The sequence below is a fragment of the Triturus cristatus genome, chromosome 6 (genome assembly GCF_964204655.1).
Source record: "Triturus cristatus chromosome 6, aTriCri1.1, whole genome shotgun sequence".
Taxonomy (NCBI): domain Eukaryota; kingdom Metazoa; phylum Chordata; class Amphibia; order Caudata; family Salamandridae; genus Triturus; species Triturus cristatus.
The window spans coordinates 1,381,545,307-1,381,564,897 of NC_140589.1; the positions used below are offsets into that span (position 1 = coordinate 1,381,545,307).

Genomic DNA, 19,591 nt, shown 5'->3' on the forward strand with positions numbered 1-19,591 from the left:
TCACCTTGGTGAAGACTCGAGGTGCAGTAGTAAGACCAAACGGAAGGACCGCAAACTGATAATGTTGCGACCCTACCGTAAAACAGATACACTTCCTGTGCGACTTCAGGATGGGGATGTGGAAATACGCATCCTGCAAGTCGATGGACACCATCCAGTCCTCCTGTTGCAGAGCTTGAAGAACCTGCGCAAGGGTGAGCATCTTGAACTTCTCTTGCTTCAGAAAAAGATTCAAGATCCGGAGGTCCAGGATTGGACGCAGCCTGCCATCCTTCTTCGGAATCAGGAAATACCGGGAGTAGCATCCCCGACCCCTCTCCTGCTCTGGAACCACCTCTATCGCACCTTTTTTTTTAGTAACGTCAGGACCTCCTCCTGCAGGAGAAGAAGATGGTCCTCCGAGCAAGCACCTTGGCAAGGAGGGTAATTTGGAGGAAATTCCCGAAAGGGAAAGGCGTACCCATTTTCTACAACATCTAGAACCCAGAGGTCTGTAGTAACAGATTCCCAATCTTGTAGAAAATGGGTAAGCCAGCCCCCCACAGGACCAACATGATCCAGAATGGTGGATCTAGGGCTGCTTTGTAGTGGTGGGAGGGACGGAGGAAGAGGAAGAGGAGGAGGAGAACTGCCGACCTCGAGCATGACCTCTGATTCTGCCCCTGTAGCTCTTATACAGGGTGTTCTGTTGCTGTTGTTGCTGCTGGGGCTGTCTATAGGTCCGAAAGGACGATCTTCCAAAACCTCTGTACCTCCTAAAAGAACCCCTAGGTTGTGTCTGCAGACCCAGAAATTTGGCCGTGGCTTTGCTTTCTTTAAATCTCTCCAATGCAGCATCAGCTTTTTTATCAAAAAGCCCAGAGCCGTCAAAAGGCAAGTCCAGAAGAGTTGCCTGCACATCAGGGGAGAACTCAGATGACTTCAGGCACGTACTCCTCCTTGTGGCACCAGAAGAGCCCATAATTCTAGCGACAGAGTCCGCAGTATCCAGGCCACTCTGGACAACCTGACGTGCAACCGCCTGAGTGTCAGATAGCACCTCATTAAAGTTCTGTCTGTCCTCCTCTGACAACTTAGGGGCCAGTTGTTTTGCTGAATCCATAAGAGTATGGCTATATCGGCCCAAAAGACAGGTGGCATTTGTTGATTTTAAAGCCATACTGGCAGAGGAGAAGACTTTCTTGGCTGATTGGTCAAGTTTTTTAGCATCCCTGTTGCTAGGGACCTGAGGAAAGGCACCTGAAGATCTTTTTAGAACAAGCAGCCTGAACCACCAGTCTCTCCGGAGAAGGATGGGAAGTCAGAAAGTCTGGGTCCCCTGGAGCCGCTCTGTATCTTCTAGCTACAGTTTTAGAGACCGCAGGAGCTGAAAAGGGCTTACGCCATACCTCCATGACCGGTTCAATGATGGCGTCATTAAATGGAAGTAAGGGTTCTGACACAGAGGAGGGAGAATGTAAAACCTCTGTGAGGATGTTCGGCTTGAACTCAGCAGATGGTAGCTGCAGATCCAAAAGCTCCGCTGCTTTTTTAATAACCGAGTGGTAGGCAGCCACATCTTTAGAAAGAGTATCAGCTGGAGGAGTAATCTCCCACTCTGGTGACAAATCCAAGCCACTAGCTTCTTTCAACACCTCAAACAAATCATCGGACTCCATGAGCTCACCCTCTTCCATCTCCTCAACCTGGTACCTTTGTTCTTCCAGGACTCTTTGAGCTTCTCTCCTGGATCTAATCCTCACAACAGGCGTCGGTGGTGCCGTAACCGACTCCGACGGCGCCGGAGCCGTCGTCGAACCCGGATCCAGAGGAGCAGCCGGAGTCGAACGAAGTTGAGCCAGAGCCGGTGAAGATGGAAGCGGCGTTGATGGACTCGGCGCCGGGAAATGCCAAGACGGCGTCGCCGGGAAAAAAGGCAGAAAAGGAGCCTGAGCGTAGGCTTGAGGAACTCCCAAGTTGAAAGCCATTGGACCCATGGGACCCGAAGGCGCTCCAGAGGGGTACATTGCTCTAGTGAAGACCCCATACATCGCATTTAAATAATGCATTGGATCTTGACCCGGGCCTGGAAAGGGAGGATATGGCTCAGGCTGAGGCATAACCGGACTTGGGCCGATCGGCGCTGACGGTGGAACCAGCGCAGTTGAAGTCTCGTCCGGAGCCGGATCTTCCTCAACTGGAACCGGAGAATGAGCCGGCATCGGAGATGGAGCCTGAGCCGGAGAATGCTCCGGTGAAGCCGCAGGCGAGGTCAGGCCAACAGGAGAGGCAGGAACAGAGACAGGAGAAGGAGACACAAAGTCCTTACGACGTTGAGAAGGAGAGGTCGATCTCGGAGCCGCTTCTCTATCCGAACGATGTCGAGAACCATGCCTCTTCTTCTTTTTGTGCTTCTTGGACTTCGAAGCATGCCTCGACGTCAACTTTGACGCCGACCTCGACCTTGACCTCGATCTAGATCATCTTCGACCTCTCTTCTCCTTTTTCATTCTGGCAATGAACAACTTGGCCTCTCTTTCCTTCAGAGCCTTCGTACTCATCTTGCGGCCGCAAGAGCATCCCTCGACGTCGTGATCCGACAACAGGCACCAGACACAGTCCTCCTGCGGATCCGTGATGGACATGTGCTTACCGCACTCCCTGCACGGCTTGAATCCGAACTTCTTAGTCGACATTTTCTAACAGGAAGCAAGAAGAAAGAGAGACACCAGCAGAAAAACAAAGTAACTAGCCAAAGATACGGAGAGTCCCAGAAAACCGTTAGCGTTGACGGCGCGGAAAAAAGGGAACTGACGTCATCACGCCGACGAGGTCTTCTTATGGATCCAGTGACGTCAGCGGAGCCGCGAGCGGAGCCGTGCCTCTGTGACGTCGTCCTCGTCAGCGTGGAGAGCTACAACAGTTTCCGAATGTTGCTGGCGCAGGGGATATTCACAAGGTGAGGAATCCACTGGCAGATGTATCTATCAGAATATCTAGCTGCAAATTCCTTACCTTTGAATTTCCCAGGTGTCAGGCTGGATCTGGAAACGTTTGTTTGAGCCATACCACTTGCGCACGCCGTCGGGTGGCTCCATTCCACGTTATGTCATTAGCGTCAGTTGTAACTTCGCGATCACCTATACAGGCGCGCTGACGTCAGTACTTTTTTCCAAGACAGAAGCACAGAGCCACGAAGTAACTGACATAAACATGTGCAAAACTAAGGCCCTGAAAAGGGGAGCAACCCTAATCCTAACAAAATCAGTCTGCAACGCGGGGAGGCATGGGTGAGCCTGTAAGAAATCTGCAGCTAGATAGAGTCTCTACCAGATAATGCCTTACTGAAAGTGAGTAACTTGTTCATCTGATAAGAGACTTCCAGCTGCAGATTCCTTACCTTTGAATTAGATACCCAAGCCATACCATCCCGGTGGTTGGTTGCGAACCTTACACTAGGAAGTCCTGCAGGACCGAATGAGCAAAATGCCTGTCCCTGCAGACCTGACTGTCCAGGCAGTAGTGCTTGGCAAAAGTGTGCAAAGATGCCCATGTTGCTGCCTGACAGATGTCCAGGACTGGTACACCCCAAACCAAGGCCGTAGTCACAGCCTTTCCCCAGGTGGAATGGGCCCTTAATTCCTCAGGGGGCTGCTTCTTAGCCTGGGCATACAGATCCTAATGCAGAGAACAACCCAGCGAGAGATGGTCCTTTTCTGCACTGCCTAACCCTTCGTAGCTCCCATGTACCCCACAAAGAGGTGGTCGTCCACCTGGAACTCTTTTGCGTGGTCAAGGTAGAACAACAATGCTATTATTGGGTCCAGTGATGCTCCTCCTCCTTAGAGGGATTCGGGGAGCAAAGAAGGTGGGCAGCATGATAGACTGACCCAGATGGAATGGGGTCACCACCTTCGGCAAGAATGACGCACGGGTGCGAAGCACCACCTTGTCTGGAAAAGACATTGTGTAGGGAGGCATACAAGATTGCGTCTGCAACTCACTCACCCTCCGGGTAGATGTTATCGCCACTAGAAAGGCTGTCTTGATGGTAAGCAGTCAAAGGGGACAGTTGTGTAATGGCTCAAAGGGAGCACACATAAGGTAAGTGAAGACTAAATTAAGGTCTCACTGTGGAAGTACAAAGGCGGAAACAAGTGAGCCAGCCCCTTCAAAAACCTATTTACAATTGGAGACCTAAAGAGAGAGGGTTGGTCTGGCAGCCTCAAAAAAGCAGATAGAGCAGAGAGATGACCCTCGAGAGTAATCAAAGCAGAGCACTGTTGGGCAAGGGTTAGAATGGATAGAAAAACAGTTGACAGAGAAGCAGAAAGAAGGTCAGTAGACCTTTCTGTACAGTGTAATAGAAACTTATGCCAATGGCCGGCGTATACCGTCTTAGTGGAGGGCCACCTGGTCGTCAAAATAACATTGCATACTTCAGGAGGAAGGTCAAAAGCCATCAACTGCCACCGCACAATCTCCATGCATGGAGGCGCAGATTTGACAGGTTTGGGTGGAGGACCCTCCCCTGCTGCTGTGACATAAGATCCTCACAAAGAGGCAGCCTGATTGGAGGATCGATGCTCATCTTAAGAAGCTCTGGATACCAGACTCTACTCGCCCAGTCCGGAGCCACAAGAATGACTTGGGCCCGGTCGCTCCTGATCTTCAGAACTCTGGGCAGGAGTGGTATGGGTGGAAAGGAGTACAGTAGCCTCAGCTCACCTGAGCGCTAGCCGCATTGGAAACTCCAGCGCGCAGTATTGCTGACACTGCGTGTTCTTTTCGGAGGCGAACAGATCTAACCAAGGATCACCCCAGTGCTGACAGAGACTTTGCGCCACCTCCGACTGGAGACGCCATTTGTGATCCACTAGGCATCGGCGGCTGAGTTCGTCCGCCCTGGCCTTCAGAGAACCTGACAGGTGTTGAACCACCAGGGTTATGCCCTACTGTTCCAGCCCTATCCAGAGACGCAGACCCCACCCGGCCTGCTTGTTGCAGTACTACATGCAGGGTGGTGTTGTCCATGAACACCTGCACTAACTTCCCCTTGACAGAGGGAAGAAATGCCTTCAATGCCAACCGAATCGCTCGAAGCTCCAACAAATTGATGTAGAGCCCCGACTCTGCTGGAGACCAGTGTCCCCTGATCTCCACCTCTCCCAAATGGCCACCCCATCCGATTAGTGATTTATCTATCATGACTGTGAGATCTGGTTGGGGAAGGAAGAGGGGTTCGTCAACCACCACTGCAGATCTCTTGCAGTTACTTCAGAGATCTGGACCAAGTAAGTGCGATTTCTCCGATGCTGTGCCCACTTCAGGTCCCACTGCAGAGCCCACATACGCCACCTGGCATGCTTTACCAACAGGATGCAGGAGACCATGAGGCCCAATAGCCTCAGAACCATAACCTGAATATCCTGGACTCGCTGCTTGGGAGAATAGGCCCGAAACTGCACTGTGTTCAGAACAGCCCCGATGAAAGAGAGCGTCTGAGAAGGAGCCAGGTGTGACTTCCACACGTTATAGAGAACCCCACGAAATGTAGGAGGTTCGCCGTAGTCTGAAGGTGGGCAACAGTAGCCTGTGGCGAGGATGCCTTCAACAGCCAGTCATCGAGGTAGGGGAAGACTGACACCCATAACCTGCGCAGATGACCTGCATCCACCGCCATAACCTTGGTGAACACCAAAGGGGCACTGGTAAGGCCGAAGGGGAGCACAGTAGACTAAAAGTGCTTTCAGCCTACCTTGAACACCAGGTAACGTCTTTGGCAAGGCAGGATGGGGATGTGAAAATACGCATCCTGCAGGTCCAACGCTACCATCCAGTCTTCTTGGTCTAGGGCAGACAAGACCCGAGCAAGAGTGAGCATCTTGTACTTCTTCTTCTTGAAGAAGAGATTGACGGTCCGAAGATCTAAAATAGGCCGCAACCCTTTGTTCTTTTTCGGAATCAGAAAGTAGTAGGAATAACAACCCCTGCCAACTTCTGAATCCGGGACCCTCTCTATAGCTCCCTTGGCCAAGAGAGCTGTAACTGCCTCTTGGAGCAATTTTAAATGATCCTCCACCAGTCGTTCTTGAGTTTGCAGAATGGGAGGTGGAAAAGAAAAGAAAGGCAGAGAATAGCCCTCCTCGGTGATCCCTCAAGACCCACTTGTCCGATATTATGGGCCTCCAGTGGGGGAGATGATGATGTATTGACCCACCAACTAGAGTGGTGTGGTCTTGCAGAGTCAAACTAGGAGTGCTTGGAGGCTGCGTCTGCCGAGGGCAGGCTGGCCGACGACTTCTGGCTTCCATTCCTTGGTCGGAATGAACAGCACCCACATGCCCACACAACTTGGGAAGTCTGTGCAGGATGGTGGTTGGGAAATGGTTGACACGGCGGAAACCCCTTCCGTTGCCACGAAAGGGGCGAAAGCTAGACTGGCCACAAGGTGTAGAAGAGAGGCCCAAGGATCTGGCTGTAGCTCGAGAGTCATTGAACCTCACTAGGGCCGAGTCTGCCTTCTCCCCAAAAAGACGGGATCCATCAAATGGCATGTCCATCAAATTTGCCTGGACATCGCCAGAGAAGCCAGTTGTCCTAAGCCAGGCGTGGCGCCTCAAGGTCACTGTCGAAGAAATCGCTATGCACAGCAAATCAGTTGTGTCAAGGCCACACCTTATGGTGAATTTTGCGGCATCTCCGGCCTCCTCCAGAACTTGTGGCAGCACTTGCGCAACCGTCTCCCAAAGAGAATGGGAGAAACGGCCCAATAAGCATGAGGTATTCACCGACCGCAATGCCAGGCTGGAGAAAGAAAACATCTTCTTCTGAAGTGAATCCAGCCTCTTGGATTCCCTATCCGGAGGGACAGAAGGGAACGCGCCCTGGGATGTAGAAGCCTTCACCACAAAGCTTCAGGTTTGGGGTGTTGGCTGAGAAACTTTGGGTCGCCCTGAGCCGGGCGATGGTGGCATGCAATTGTCCTATTCACAGGAGCCCCTGTGCTAGGCTTGGACCATGGGCCTAGAAGGACATCAGTAAGTGCCTCATTGAAGGGCAAAAGGGGTTCAGAGGTGGAAGCCCCAGGCTGAAGTACTTAGTGCAGGAGATTAGTCCTGACCTGCATGGAGGGCAACTCTAGTCCGAGGACAATGGCTGCCCTCTTGACTACCATGGCATAAGATGCCCCCTCCTCTGTAGCCACTGTTGGTGGAGAGTGCATACCACTATCTGGTAAAGTATCCACTCCACTGGCTTCCCCAAATTCCCCATACCAGTCCATCTGCTCTGCAGAAACTTCCTGGTGTTCCAAAGGGTCCATAGACCCCTCCCAGTCTCTCCTGAGCCTAAAACATCTTCAAAGTGTTCAGGCGACAACGCAGAACCCCTGGGTTCAATCAACGTCAGAATCCGTGACGTCGGGTATAAGGATGGGGCTGGCACCGACAGCACTGAAGGCACCGACTTTGGGTCAGATGGCGGGGGAGGTCACGATGGCTCGACCGGTGCTGTTCCGGATCCGGGATCAGATCGCTGAGGCCCCACCTTTGCAGTGGTAGGAGCTGACGGCGTTGTAACCAATGGGGCCCCTTCCGATCCCGCGGGGCCCGAGGACTCATCAGAGGTGTCGGCCCGCCCAAAAACGTGGCGCATGGGCTAGTAAAAGTCTTTAATTTGACCGGGGGTCACTCCGGCTCCCGGTAAGTGAGGGAAGCGCGAAGTCAACCCTGGCTCCGGCTCCGCAAAACCATGACTAGAGCGTCGGTGCTCCTTACCTCGTTCGTCGATGGACAACAGTTGAGGCGAAGATATGCTCCTTACCTCGTTCGTCGATGGACAACAGTTGAGGCGAAGATGAAGTCCGCGTGGATTTCTTCTTCTTATTGTGCCTCTTTCCAGAGTGTCCTGAAGACCAAGAGTGGGATGAAGAGGACTTGGAGCTGCTGGAATGGTACCGTGACCTGTTCTTCAATCTGGACCGCCGCGGAGTCTCGCTGGATAGTGTAGACTACCGGGCTGCTAGGAGCTTCACAGCTCGCTCCCGCAAGGCCTTCGGAGCCAAAGCACGACAGTCCGAGCACGACTTCGAATCGGGGTCGTGCTCGAAACACCAGAGGCTGACAAGGTGGGGGTCGATAACCAACATCATGTGGTGAGAGGCACCGCACAGTTTAAGTCCTGTCTTCCTCGAAGACATCCTCGCACACAAAGTTGGAAAAAATTCCAAAGTTGACAAAAAGTAAAAAAAAGGCCTGTCAAAAAGCGACAGAGGGGTAGCTCTTCCTGGATCGGCGCCTAACTGGAATGGAAAGAAAAGAACTGACGTCCTCGCACCAGGGTGGCACCTATATAGGTGACTGTGACGTCCCAACCAATGCTATCGACGCCAGAACGCAGAGCCGAATGGAGCCACCCGACGGTACGCAAAAGGGGTATTGCTTGAACATAAGTTTCCAGAACAAAAGGGCCCTATTGCCACTGTCTTAAACCTTACACGCACATTGTTTGAAAATTGTTGATACATCTATTTTGCACATGAAGGAGTTAGTATTTAGGATATGAATGATATAGCACTATCATTCATTCCATCCCTTCTACCTTTGCTTGTATGGGCCGCCATGTTATTTGACAACAAAATGAAAAAGTATACAATAAAAAAAAGTTTTAAAAACGTGTTAAGGTGCTAATTAATAGCAAAGAGAAACACTCTGAAACAAATCAACACAATGCCTCAACAAATGAAATAAGAAAACAAAAGAATACTCTGCTAAATTACTGAAAAAAAGGGAAACAATTACCCCAGAGAATTGTCAGCGGTCTTTAGGCAATCTCTGCTGTCCCTGAAAATAAAAGAATCTATAATGGCTTGTTGATGCTGGTGGTAATAGCTCTGTGCTTTGTTGTATGCAGCTACACTTATCCCATGTAACTAAATATTTGACATATATACAATACAGAATATAAATCTGTGGAAGATCCAATGTTACAGAAATGTTACAGAGTTATGTTATATGTTATACAATTTTTCTTTTTCAAATTATACATTTTCAAAGGAAATGTACAAATGTATTTAGTTTTAAATGCTGCAATCTTACAGATGTATATGAAAAGAAAAGAAAGCACAAGAGGAGGGAAACCCATTCATTTATGTATAGGGATGATTTTATATTTCTGTAATCAGTAAATATTTTCAACAGCCCAAAACAAGAGGGAAGGTTTTGTTCCCCCATGACATTAGCAGTTCACAAACAACAAAGGCGTCCATGTTCCTGGAGCTTAATGTCACTGGTAGAACTAGAAGTTTAACTAGCAACATTGTCGTTGTTGTAGGTGTGTTGTTTAGACATACATGCCACATTCATTACCTGCTACTTGAGCGTTGTTCGTATCTTCAAAAGAAACTCGGTTCGAGTCTTTAATAGATTTTTCTGGCGATTCTTCATGTAGATTTTCTGATGGCTCCAACTGAACACCACATAACTAAAAAACAAAAATGTTTTAACATTTTCTCCAGAATGCATTGCTCTAGTGAGAATCCAGCAATTTCTTGATTAACTGACTTCAACTGTCAAATTATGCACATGCCTCTTTATAGTTATAAGCCGCTAGTGATTCAAAGTATTAATTCAGATACAATTAGATCTTAAGCAATCCCTAGTTCCTGTTTGTGCATGTGTTATATGAATTGCAAATCTTACATTGTTTAGTGCATGTGGGAGGGTGCCTTGGAACCATTTGTGATGTTCCTGGTATATTAATGGAATTTCAAAATCTTCATAATCTCTGTATTGAACTGGTAATGCAGCTGGAGTGTGAAATGCCCGTGAAGTTGCATCAACTGCAGGAATGTGAACCCATAAATAGAATACCTCTGTTTTATATACTTTGTGGGTCTCGACCATGAAGGAAAATTCTCCCCCTCCAACAGGGAGCCCTTGTTGTAGCAATAGTATTGTAACATCATGCCTGCAATTCACAGCAATGACAGCTGCTAGCTCCATATTTAATCAATGGAATTCAAAGAAAGAAAATACCATAATGGGTTATTCCCTTTAATGATTCAAGTTTGAACAACCATCAGACTAAAATAGGGATTTCTTATTAAGCTGAGGAGGATTAATTCCTAACACCACAGACGTCTCTGTATGATGAAATAAAAACTATCGCTTCTGGATACTACCCTCGGCTGTAGAAGGAGGCAGTAGTGAAGCCTATTCTCCAAAAACCTAACCTGGACCCAAACGGCCAAAAAAAACGTCTGACCCATCTTTCTCCTCCTATGTCCTGTTAAGATCTTGGAAACACATCTTAACAACCACTTGATGGCCTATGGGGAAGAGCAGAACTGGTTGGATGTGTCACAGTGTGGATTCCGGAAATATTATGTAACTGAAACAGCCTTGGTTGTGGTTATGGACTGTGTTAGGCAGCTTGCCGATGCAGGACAAGGAGCGGCGCTGATCCTGTTGGATCTGTCCATGGCCTTTAACAACATTTCCCCATCTCTGGTGATTGATCGCCTACAGGAACTCGGCATCTCAGGCAAAGCACTGAAACAACTGTCCTCTTTCCTCAAAGTTAGATCTCAGAGGGTTGCAGTGAACCACTATCTATCAGACCCTTTTTCTCTGCTGTGTGATGTGCCAGGGGTTCATCTTTAAGCCCTATGCTTTTCAACTTGTACGTGTCCCCCCTTGGCAAGATTATTTGTTCATTTGGGCTCAGGTGGTTTCTTACGCCGATGATACCTAGCTCATTGTGTCAATTTTTAAAAGCATGGTAGATACTGCAGTCAATTTCAATCACTGCATAACAGCACCAGCTGGGTGGAAGAAGAAGAACTAACTGAAGCTCAATGGAGACAAGCTGGAGGTATTGCTCTTTTGAGCACAAACCTCCATTTGGAATAATAATTGGTGGCCTGAGACTCTGTGGACTATACCTATGCCCACAGGGAGGGATAAGAACCTAGGAGTGATGCTGGGCTGCAAGCTCTCATTAGATCTTCAGGCCAACCGCATCGTGTCAAGAGTGTTTCTGGCTGATTAAAATGTTGAGAAAAAGTTTCCCTTTATCCCCCTTTCAACACGGAAACAAGAGGCCTTGGCACTAGTCATATTTAGAATTGACTACTGTAATGCCCAATATCTGAGACAAATAACAGCACTCAAGCCAAGTTACAGTTGGTGTAGAACGAGCTGACCAGGCTCCACTTGGACATTCCAAAATGGGTGCATACAAGGGTTTACATGATCTTAATTGGCTTCCTGTAAGTAAATGGATTATGCTCAAGGCTGTCTGCTTAGTACATCAGGCCCTCTTTCAGACCTGCCCAGGAGGAATCAAGGATATGTTTAATAGTTACATCCCCATGAGAACTCTCCGCTCAGCCCACCTAAATTTGGTGACAGTGCCCAGATTTCAGAAGAAGAAATGGGGAGGCAGAGCCTGCTTGGTCGCGGCTGCAAGACTGTGGAACTCGCTGAAATTCATCTGACAAGGATTAGAGCTCACTTCTCATTTAGCTTCTCATGCTATAGGATATCTCTTACCTCTCCGTTGGTTTTACTCCACGTGGGCGGTTTCACACCTCTGCAACTATAGCACCTTGACTCCATTGGGCATTTGTTGCGCTTTATAAATTCCGTTCAAATCAAATCAAATAAGGTGAATAAGGAGACCTTGCGCAATGACCCATTAAATAAGTACCTGACCTAGACCGTTTGTGGCGCCATGTTGTATGGTTCCTAGAAATTAGGTCGGACTGTGTATCTGGACAACATAAACTTCAGAACATGTTGACCCAGTCATTCATATCTTCAGGAAATGTTGGCCTATTCCTAGCTAGCTCACAATGTCCCATCTGAACCCGTAAGGACCTTACCAGGGTACCAGATGCTATCTGCAGTCTTGAACCTGACCATTTTTATTTCCTAAGGAAATCGTGGAAACAGGTCTACCCTTCCGTTGTTACTTTGTCACCTTCTGAGCGTTGTGTTTTGAATCTTGTGGAAATTGGGTACGCCCTACCTTTTCAAGAGTTTCCACCTCCTTACCTTCCTCACCAGGGATGGTGTTCAGAGGACCATTTGCTGCTTTTGCAGCAGGAGGTTCTTGCCTTATTGCAGGAAGGTGCAATAGAGGTGGTTCCGGAGCAGGAAAGGGGTTCTACCGAGTCACAAGATGGCTGCCAACACTTCCTGGTTTGGAGTGTTGACAGCCAATTAGAATAAAGCTCGTGGTCGAGAGGGTCCGAGGATCTATTGCGCCTCTAGATATCGAAACTTTTATTTTTTGAACGGATTTACATCATTTAAAAAAAAGGTCTCTTTCTGAACCAAGGGCTACCTTTGTGCCAAATTTGGTGTAATTCCGTTCAGCAGTTCGAGCTGTAGCCTTGTCTAAAGTTTCCTATGGGAAATTGATTTTCCGACCTCTTTTTTTCAATTTCTCAGGAACTACTGAATGGATTTACACCATTTAATAAAAAAGGTCTATTACTGAACCAAGGGCTATCTTTTTGCCAAATTTGGTGTAATTCCGTTCAGCAGTTCGAGCTGTAGCCGTGTCTAAAGTTTCCTATGGAAATTAATATGGAGAAAACACGTTTTGGGACCACCTTTTTTCTCGGCCCCGAAACTTTCAAGATAGGAGCTGACCGGAGCACTCCACGAGTTTTTAAAATTTCGCAAAGATTCGTCATCCGGCGCCAAAGTTATTGGGAAAACAAAAAACGCTTTTCCTATGGAAACTAGGTCCTAACTGTAACTATCTACTGGCGACCGCCAGTAGATAATATATATGTATGTATGTATATATATATATATTTTGTTTATGTCCATTTTGAGTAAACTTTCTGATTGGGTGAAACTGTCTTTTTAATGGGAGGTCCGGCATCAGCGCGTCAGGTGATCAAGATCACGGAGGCGATCGAAACGCGTCTGAGGCGGACACTTGTCTGACGAAATGAAATAAAATGTCAGGATTTGAACTTTGAAACCGCTTGGTGCATTTCTTGGATGACAGTATTGAGAATTGACTGAGGTCCGTACCTGTTTCCAAACTCCCTTTGTGAAATCGGGAGGTCAGGACTTTGTTTGCATATATATGTATATATATATATATATATACATTTGTGTATATATATTTGTGTATATTTCCGTGTATACTTGTATTATGTTGTCGGTCCGCCCGTTCGCCTCGAGTGCACGGAAAAAATGGGCGGAACTGACACCAGCACGCCGACAAGGACTTCTTATGGCTCTGGTGATGTCATACGGAGCCGCAAGCGGAGCCGTGCTATTGTGACTTCCTCGTCGACGTGGGAGAGCTAAGAAAAGAATTTCCGTGGAATGCTGGTGCAGGGGTAATTCAAAAGGTGAGGAATCCACAGGTAGATGTATCCATCAGTAAAGACACTCCAAAGCACTGTATCATGATCTCACAACATATTAGGACGTGTGGTAATTACCTCATCATTTGGCCCCGAGGTGGAACATCCACTATGGAGCAACAAAAATAGGACCAAAATGGCAATGCCAGTCAGTCAGTTAGCCTTGTTTGTTACTTGGATGAATACATAGCAATAGCACCAATAACATTAACAATACGAGAGAAAACAAAAAGCAGTGTACTTTGTCATTCAGTGAAACACATTCGTAAGAAAAGAAATGCTGGTTGAAACCCGATACATTGGTTCTCTTATTCTTAATGTTATTGGTGCTATTGCTATGTATTAATCTTTTCCTTAGTAACATAAGGATACATTGTGTATGAATAGTGTTTTGTGTTAGTTCCCCCTCTTTTTTTTTTTACCAAAAAATGATATCTTGGAGAAGAATTATAAATCCTTTTTAATAAACTTTGTACTAATTTCTACTCCTGACGTATTTTGAGTTTACTGCTTGGGCCTTGCTTCAATTTTCTCTGAATCTGTGTATGAGAGACGAGGTGTGCGAGTGACTAGAGGTATATACAGGCGAGCGTGTAGGAACCAAAGGAAAAACCTGCTTTTTACTTATTTTGTGTACAGGCCATTCCCCATACCCCTGCACCGTATAAGGCCACAGCCACTACCTTGCTCCTGTATATATTAAGAAGTTCCCTCATCACTTTCAAACCTAATTTCCTTATAAATAAGCGTAGTCCATTTATAGCCTTCTCCATTGTGCACATCCGTTGACTATCATTGGGGTCCACCAGTTCTTGTTATCAAAAAGTATCCACAAGTAGCAAAACATTGGATTTTCAGTCAACATTTGCCCTTCTGCATAAAAAGTGGGTTTTGTCTTTGATTTAGCCCCAGTTACCATAATATAAGTTTTGGAGCTATTTACTCTCAAGTCCAGTTCCGCCATGAAAATGATGCAATCATTTATAAGCGCTTGCAAGCCCCGGTCGGTTCTGGCAGTTAATACAGCGTCATCAGCATATAAAAGGACCGGGAGGGGACGAGAGCCCATAATTTCTTTATCACTGGTGGATAGGGTTAGGAAGGATTCTACCCAGTTTATATAGAGGGAAAATAAAAACGGGACTAGGATGCAACCCTGCCTAACCCATCTAGTAATGTTAAAACTACCTGAGCACTCACCCTCCTGCCAAAACAGAACAGGGCCTTTGCGTCCGCATAAGGTTGCCTTTTGAAACTAATGATCCCCGACTCAATCCTCATCTCCTCCATGATTTTCCACAGCCTTGAGTGAGAAACGCAGTCAAAGGCTGCGGAAAGATCCATGAAGAAGAAGTACAGTGTCCCCTTCTTCACCATTATATATTTCGCGATGATAGCGTTTAAATTTAACCATTGGTGGACAGTACTCAAACCTTTTTTTAAAACATATTATGTATCTGCCAGAGTATTATTTTCTGCTGCCCATTCTTCTAATCTATTGAGTAAGATGCGCCCCATGACTTTGGCAGTGACGTCCAATAACGATATTGAGCGATAATTTTGTGGCAAAGACTTGTTCTCCTGCTAGTAAATCGGGACTATAATTGAAGTTTTCCAAGAACTAGGTGGACCTAGGGCTATAGTGGCATTATACACGTTTGTAAGGAGGGGGGCCCATAGATCAAGCTGCTCTTTATATAGGTCCAGGGGTGTACCGTCAGGTCCGGGAGCCTTCCCTTTATAACTCTCCTCCAGAGCTCTTTCCACTTCGTGTAGGTCACAGATAGAAGAGGATGGTATGGAATCAAACTATTTTGCGGTTCTACATTTTGTATACAATAGGGTGCCGCATAATCTGCTCCTTTTGACAGTTGGGTTTCATATACCAGAAAAAATAGTTTGCCCAAGCCTCTTCCGCGACATGGACATCCACGGATGGCTCATTCTGGGCCTTAAAGTAGCTATTGTTAATTACCCTCCAGAATCGTTTACTATCCTTTAGGGCACTGGCCCATGTCAATTCCTCCGAGGCAGTTTCTCTAAAATACTTCTTACTATTTGCCCTAGTCTGTTTTAAGTGTGTACAAGCCAATCTAACAGCATGCACATCCCTTGGATTCTGTTTTAGTGCTTGCTTCAGATGTTTTCTTACGCCTGTACACTTTGAATCAAACTACCGTCCCTTGCATGGATTGGACGGAGGTTTGCTACAGATTAGAGCTTGTTTCACACTACAAGTGATTGCAGAATATTAATTAATAATGTTTTGGGGGTCGGACTCCGGGTCAAGGCACTCTGTAATCTCTGGCATGGCCTGCCAAATGACTGATGGTAAAAAGGTAGGGAGATCAAAATAGCAATGCCCAGGAATAACATAAGCGGGATACCTCCAAAAACACTGGAAAACAAAGAGTGTACAAAGGACAGAATCACTTGAATACAGTCTGGTATATACTAATAAAAGCCAGACAAAATCGTTATAAAAAGTACAGCACTACCGCGGTATTTGAAACATTAAATATTTGGTGCACAAGTTCACCAAAATGCTGCAGCAGGTTTGTATGCAATAGCAATTGTACTTCAGAGGAGGACCTTGCAACTTGAAGATCAAAAGTTTCTTAAGCAGGGGGCGTGGCTAGTATTGGAGTATGATGGCTGACAATTGGGTGAGCTCCCGACAGCCAAAAACCCATTTTCCCATAAGTCCGACAAAAAATCAGAGCAAGATGCGTAAATAATCATTCAGCTGAAATCGGAAGCCTACCGAAGAGAAATATCGAGCCGCACAGAGGGTCAGAAGGCGAGAAATAAGGCGGGGCACAAAGACAACCGGCAGCCAGGTACTGAAGTAGAGGAGCCTCCATGCCCAGATCGGCCTGAAGCATGACGGAGAAATACGGCAGTAAACCCTGAGAGACGGATAACGCACCGGAGACAAGTCGAGAATTCGGTAGGTCCGGAGGAAGATTGCGGAGGGCGGAACCCTGATCGGCAGACAATAGAGGTAAAGGCGCTGCGAGCCAGGGCGAGAGCGACTGGGGCAGGAAATGGCGTAGCTGAAGCGCCCAGAAGGCCGGAGAGGCGCAGATAGCGCCGGGAGGAGACAGTGCCAGAGACCCACAGCTGGAGAGGGGTTGGGATAAGAACCTGGCCGTCGGGGAGCAAAACGGAAGGGACAATAAAAGAAATGTTTACGGCCTCACCAAATTAGAGTTCAGTACCGGCGGGACAAAGAGGAAACAACCCGCCCGCAAGCCATTTCTGAAGACACGCCGCTGAAGCAAGAATGGAGTTCCACATGCCAGGCCATAGTAGAAGTGGAGAAGTGAGGGTCGAACAATACCTCTATAACACAGCGAATAGTGAGATTACCAGAGACACAGTCAAGCCAGATAAAAGAGAATAAAAACTAGAGATGGCTCTTCACCCCCCATCCCTCACCAGTAAATCAGGGAATAAGTGATAACCCAACCGAAACAGTCGCAGACTAATAGGCGGCTAGCGAAATAAAGAACTCAGGTGAAACAGGTGAAACCACCCCGTGAATAGAGATACTCCACACATACAAAACCTCAGAAATACTAGAGCTGACAAGATACATGCCCTGCCCAACAGGGGGATACCAGACAGGCTGCGTAGTGTATACCTATACATACGGATAGGCGGTGGACAAAATGGTAACAACCGGACGCAGAGGAGAATCCAAGGGAAGTGGCCCCTGTAGCGGGCCCTGGGCCCACTACCCCAGAAGAATTAATGCTGCAGGATATAATGGTGGCTCTGAACAGAATACAAACCTTGCTGGAAACCAGAATCGACTTGGTAATCAAGGAAGTCTCACTAGTCAGAACAGACCTTAGGAAAATGGGCTCGAGAGTAATAGAGGCAGAAGAGATGACCGCTGACCTACAGAAAGCCACCACTTCGCTCAAACAGCAGGTCAGTACACTGTGTGAGAATATTAAAGTGTTGGAGGCCAAGCTTGAAGACTAGGAAGGGGGGTCAAGACGTAATAATGTGAGAATCATAGGCGTAACGGAATGCTCAGAAGGACCGGCAACAGACTTATTGGTCGAGGACTTGATGTTAACTGTCTCCAGACATGTGGCCTTTCCAAATATTTTTCAGTAGGGTGCACCCACCAAATCCCAGGGGGCGAGCAAGACCGGAAGCGGCACCAAGACCGATACTAGCTCGCATCTGCAACATCTGTGATCGAGACACAATACTCCTGACAGCCCGAAGTGCAACCCCAGTGCACTACGAAAATAATGAAATCACATTTTTCCCGGACTTCACAATCAAAGCCCAGAAGCAAAGATGCAGCTTCTTGGAAGTAAAAAAGGCTTTGAGAGAGAAAAACTTAAAATACGCAATGCTCTTCCCCCTCCAAGCTTAGAGTAGAAGTGGAGGGGAAAGTCTGGTTCTTTACTAACTCAGAGGACGCTTGGGAGTGGCTTGATGGGTGGCCGCGAGTCAGAGATCCCAACTCCAAAGTGAGAAAAGATAAGCGGCTAAAGAAAAATTCAGAAACGGGCGAAGACATCAGGTCTGACTCGAATCATAATAAGGGAAAGCCACATACAAAAGCAACAGCAGAAGACCCCTGACAGCCTCCCAGGTTATCCTCGAAGAAGAGTCAAGTCAATAAGCATAACCAGAAGAGATACCTTTAAAGACCTTGTGATACTTCAGAAAAGATATAACTCGGAATCAAGGACATGCCAAGGCTCTGAGGTGGAACTCGATACTACTCCGACCTATGACTACATGTAGGAAGCTGGGTTTCTGCTGTAGTAACCCCCCCCTTTTTGCCAGACTACTGATGCACTTTGACTTGATGTGCCCTGGGTCCCTGCCTAACGGTCGGGGTCTCTCTCTCTCTCTCTCTCTCTCCATGTTTTGATGCAGAACAAAGTGAAGAGTCGACATGGCACACATGCCTGTGTGCCATGCCTGCAACCCACTGCCCTGGCATAGGTCACCCACCCCTCTAGCTGGGTGCACTATACAAGGGTGCAGGTGCATGAGCCCTGTATCCCTACAGTGTCTAGACCAATTCTTAGACATTGTAAGTGCAGTAATGCCATTAAGAGTATATGGTGCTCTGAGTTTGTCATTATGAACTCCACAGCACCATAATGGCTTTACTGAACACTGGGAAGTTTGGTATCAAACTTCTCAGAACATTAAACCCACACTGATGCCAGTGTGGAATTTAATGAAAAATGCACTCAGAGGGCATCTTAGAGATGCCCCCTGAAAAAGACCAGCCTCTGGTGGGTTCCTGACTGGTACACACCAGCCTGCCACCACAAGACATGTTTCTGGACCCCTGGGGTGGGAGTCTTCGCTCCCTAAGCCCAGAAACAAAGCCTTTCCTGGGCAAAGGTGGTCACACCTCCCCAAGGCTAGGAGCAGCGATCTGTGGCAGGGGAGCTTCAAAGGCCTTGCTGCCTTTATAATGCGACCCCAAGCCTCTCCTGCTATCAGGAGCAGGCCCCCAGGCTCCCTTCCTGTCTGCCGTCCTTTTCGGCAGGAAGATAGGCGGAAAAAATTAGCCAGCCTAGAAGGTGTGCCCACCTCTGCCAACCCCACCCTTCAGGTGGGGGAGGCGAGGTGAAGCCCACTCTTTATTGCCCCCCATCTCGCAGATGGCAGGCACTCCTCAAACAGGCTTAGGGATTGTGCTCACTCCCTCACGTGGGGTGAGCACACCAAGGGTGTAGTCACCCTTACCTTAGGTCAGTAGCCCATTGGCTACTGACCTCGAGACCACCTAAACCCCCCCTAAATACAGTATTTAGGGGGCAGCCCTGGACCAAGAAGGCAGATTCCCGCAACCTACGAAGAAGAAGGACGAAAGGAGATACCCAGCAGAGGAGGCGGCAGAAAAGAACTGACTTGGCCTCAGCCCTAGCAGCCCATCTGCAGTTTACAGAGATCCTGCGCCAAAAGTCACCTTGTCCGGCAACCAGTGACCTCCAGAACCCTGGGAGGACTGACTGCCTTCAACAAAGACCGGATCTCCAGTGAACAGTAGCACTGTTCAAAAGAAACTCCCAAGACAGACTCTGAGCCTGCTGAGGACAAATAAACCTGACGCCTGGAACCACCACTGCATCCGTCGCCTACAGCCGTAGTTCGAGGGCCCACTGGTCCCAGCGAGGTCCCCCAGAGCTCCAGAGTCCGAGTCCACTGTGGGTTGACCCCTCC

At 47.8% G+C, this 19,591-nt stretch overlaps 1 protein-coding gene across 3 annotated transcripts in view; it reads right to left on the reverse strand.

The window, feature by feature from the left end:
* The window catches only part of CFAP36 (cilia and flagella associated protein 36), a 537,779-nt gene that overhangs the window by 247,958 nt on the left and 270,230 nt on the right, over positions 1-19,591 (reverse strand). For all 3 annotated transcript variants that reach the window (XM_085612386.1, XM_085612387.1, XM_085612388.1), the window contains exon 7: positions 9,348-9,462. In XM_085612386.1, the coding sequence (XP_085468512.1) occupies positions 9,348-9,462 (115 nt within the window). The remainder of the gene's footprint in view (positions 1-9,347; positions 9,463-19,591) is intronic.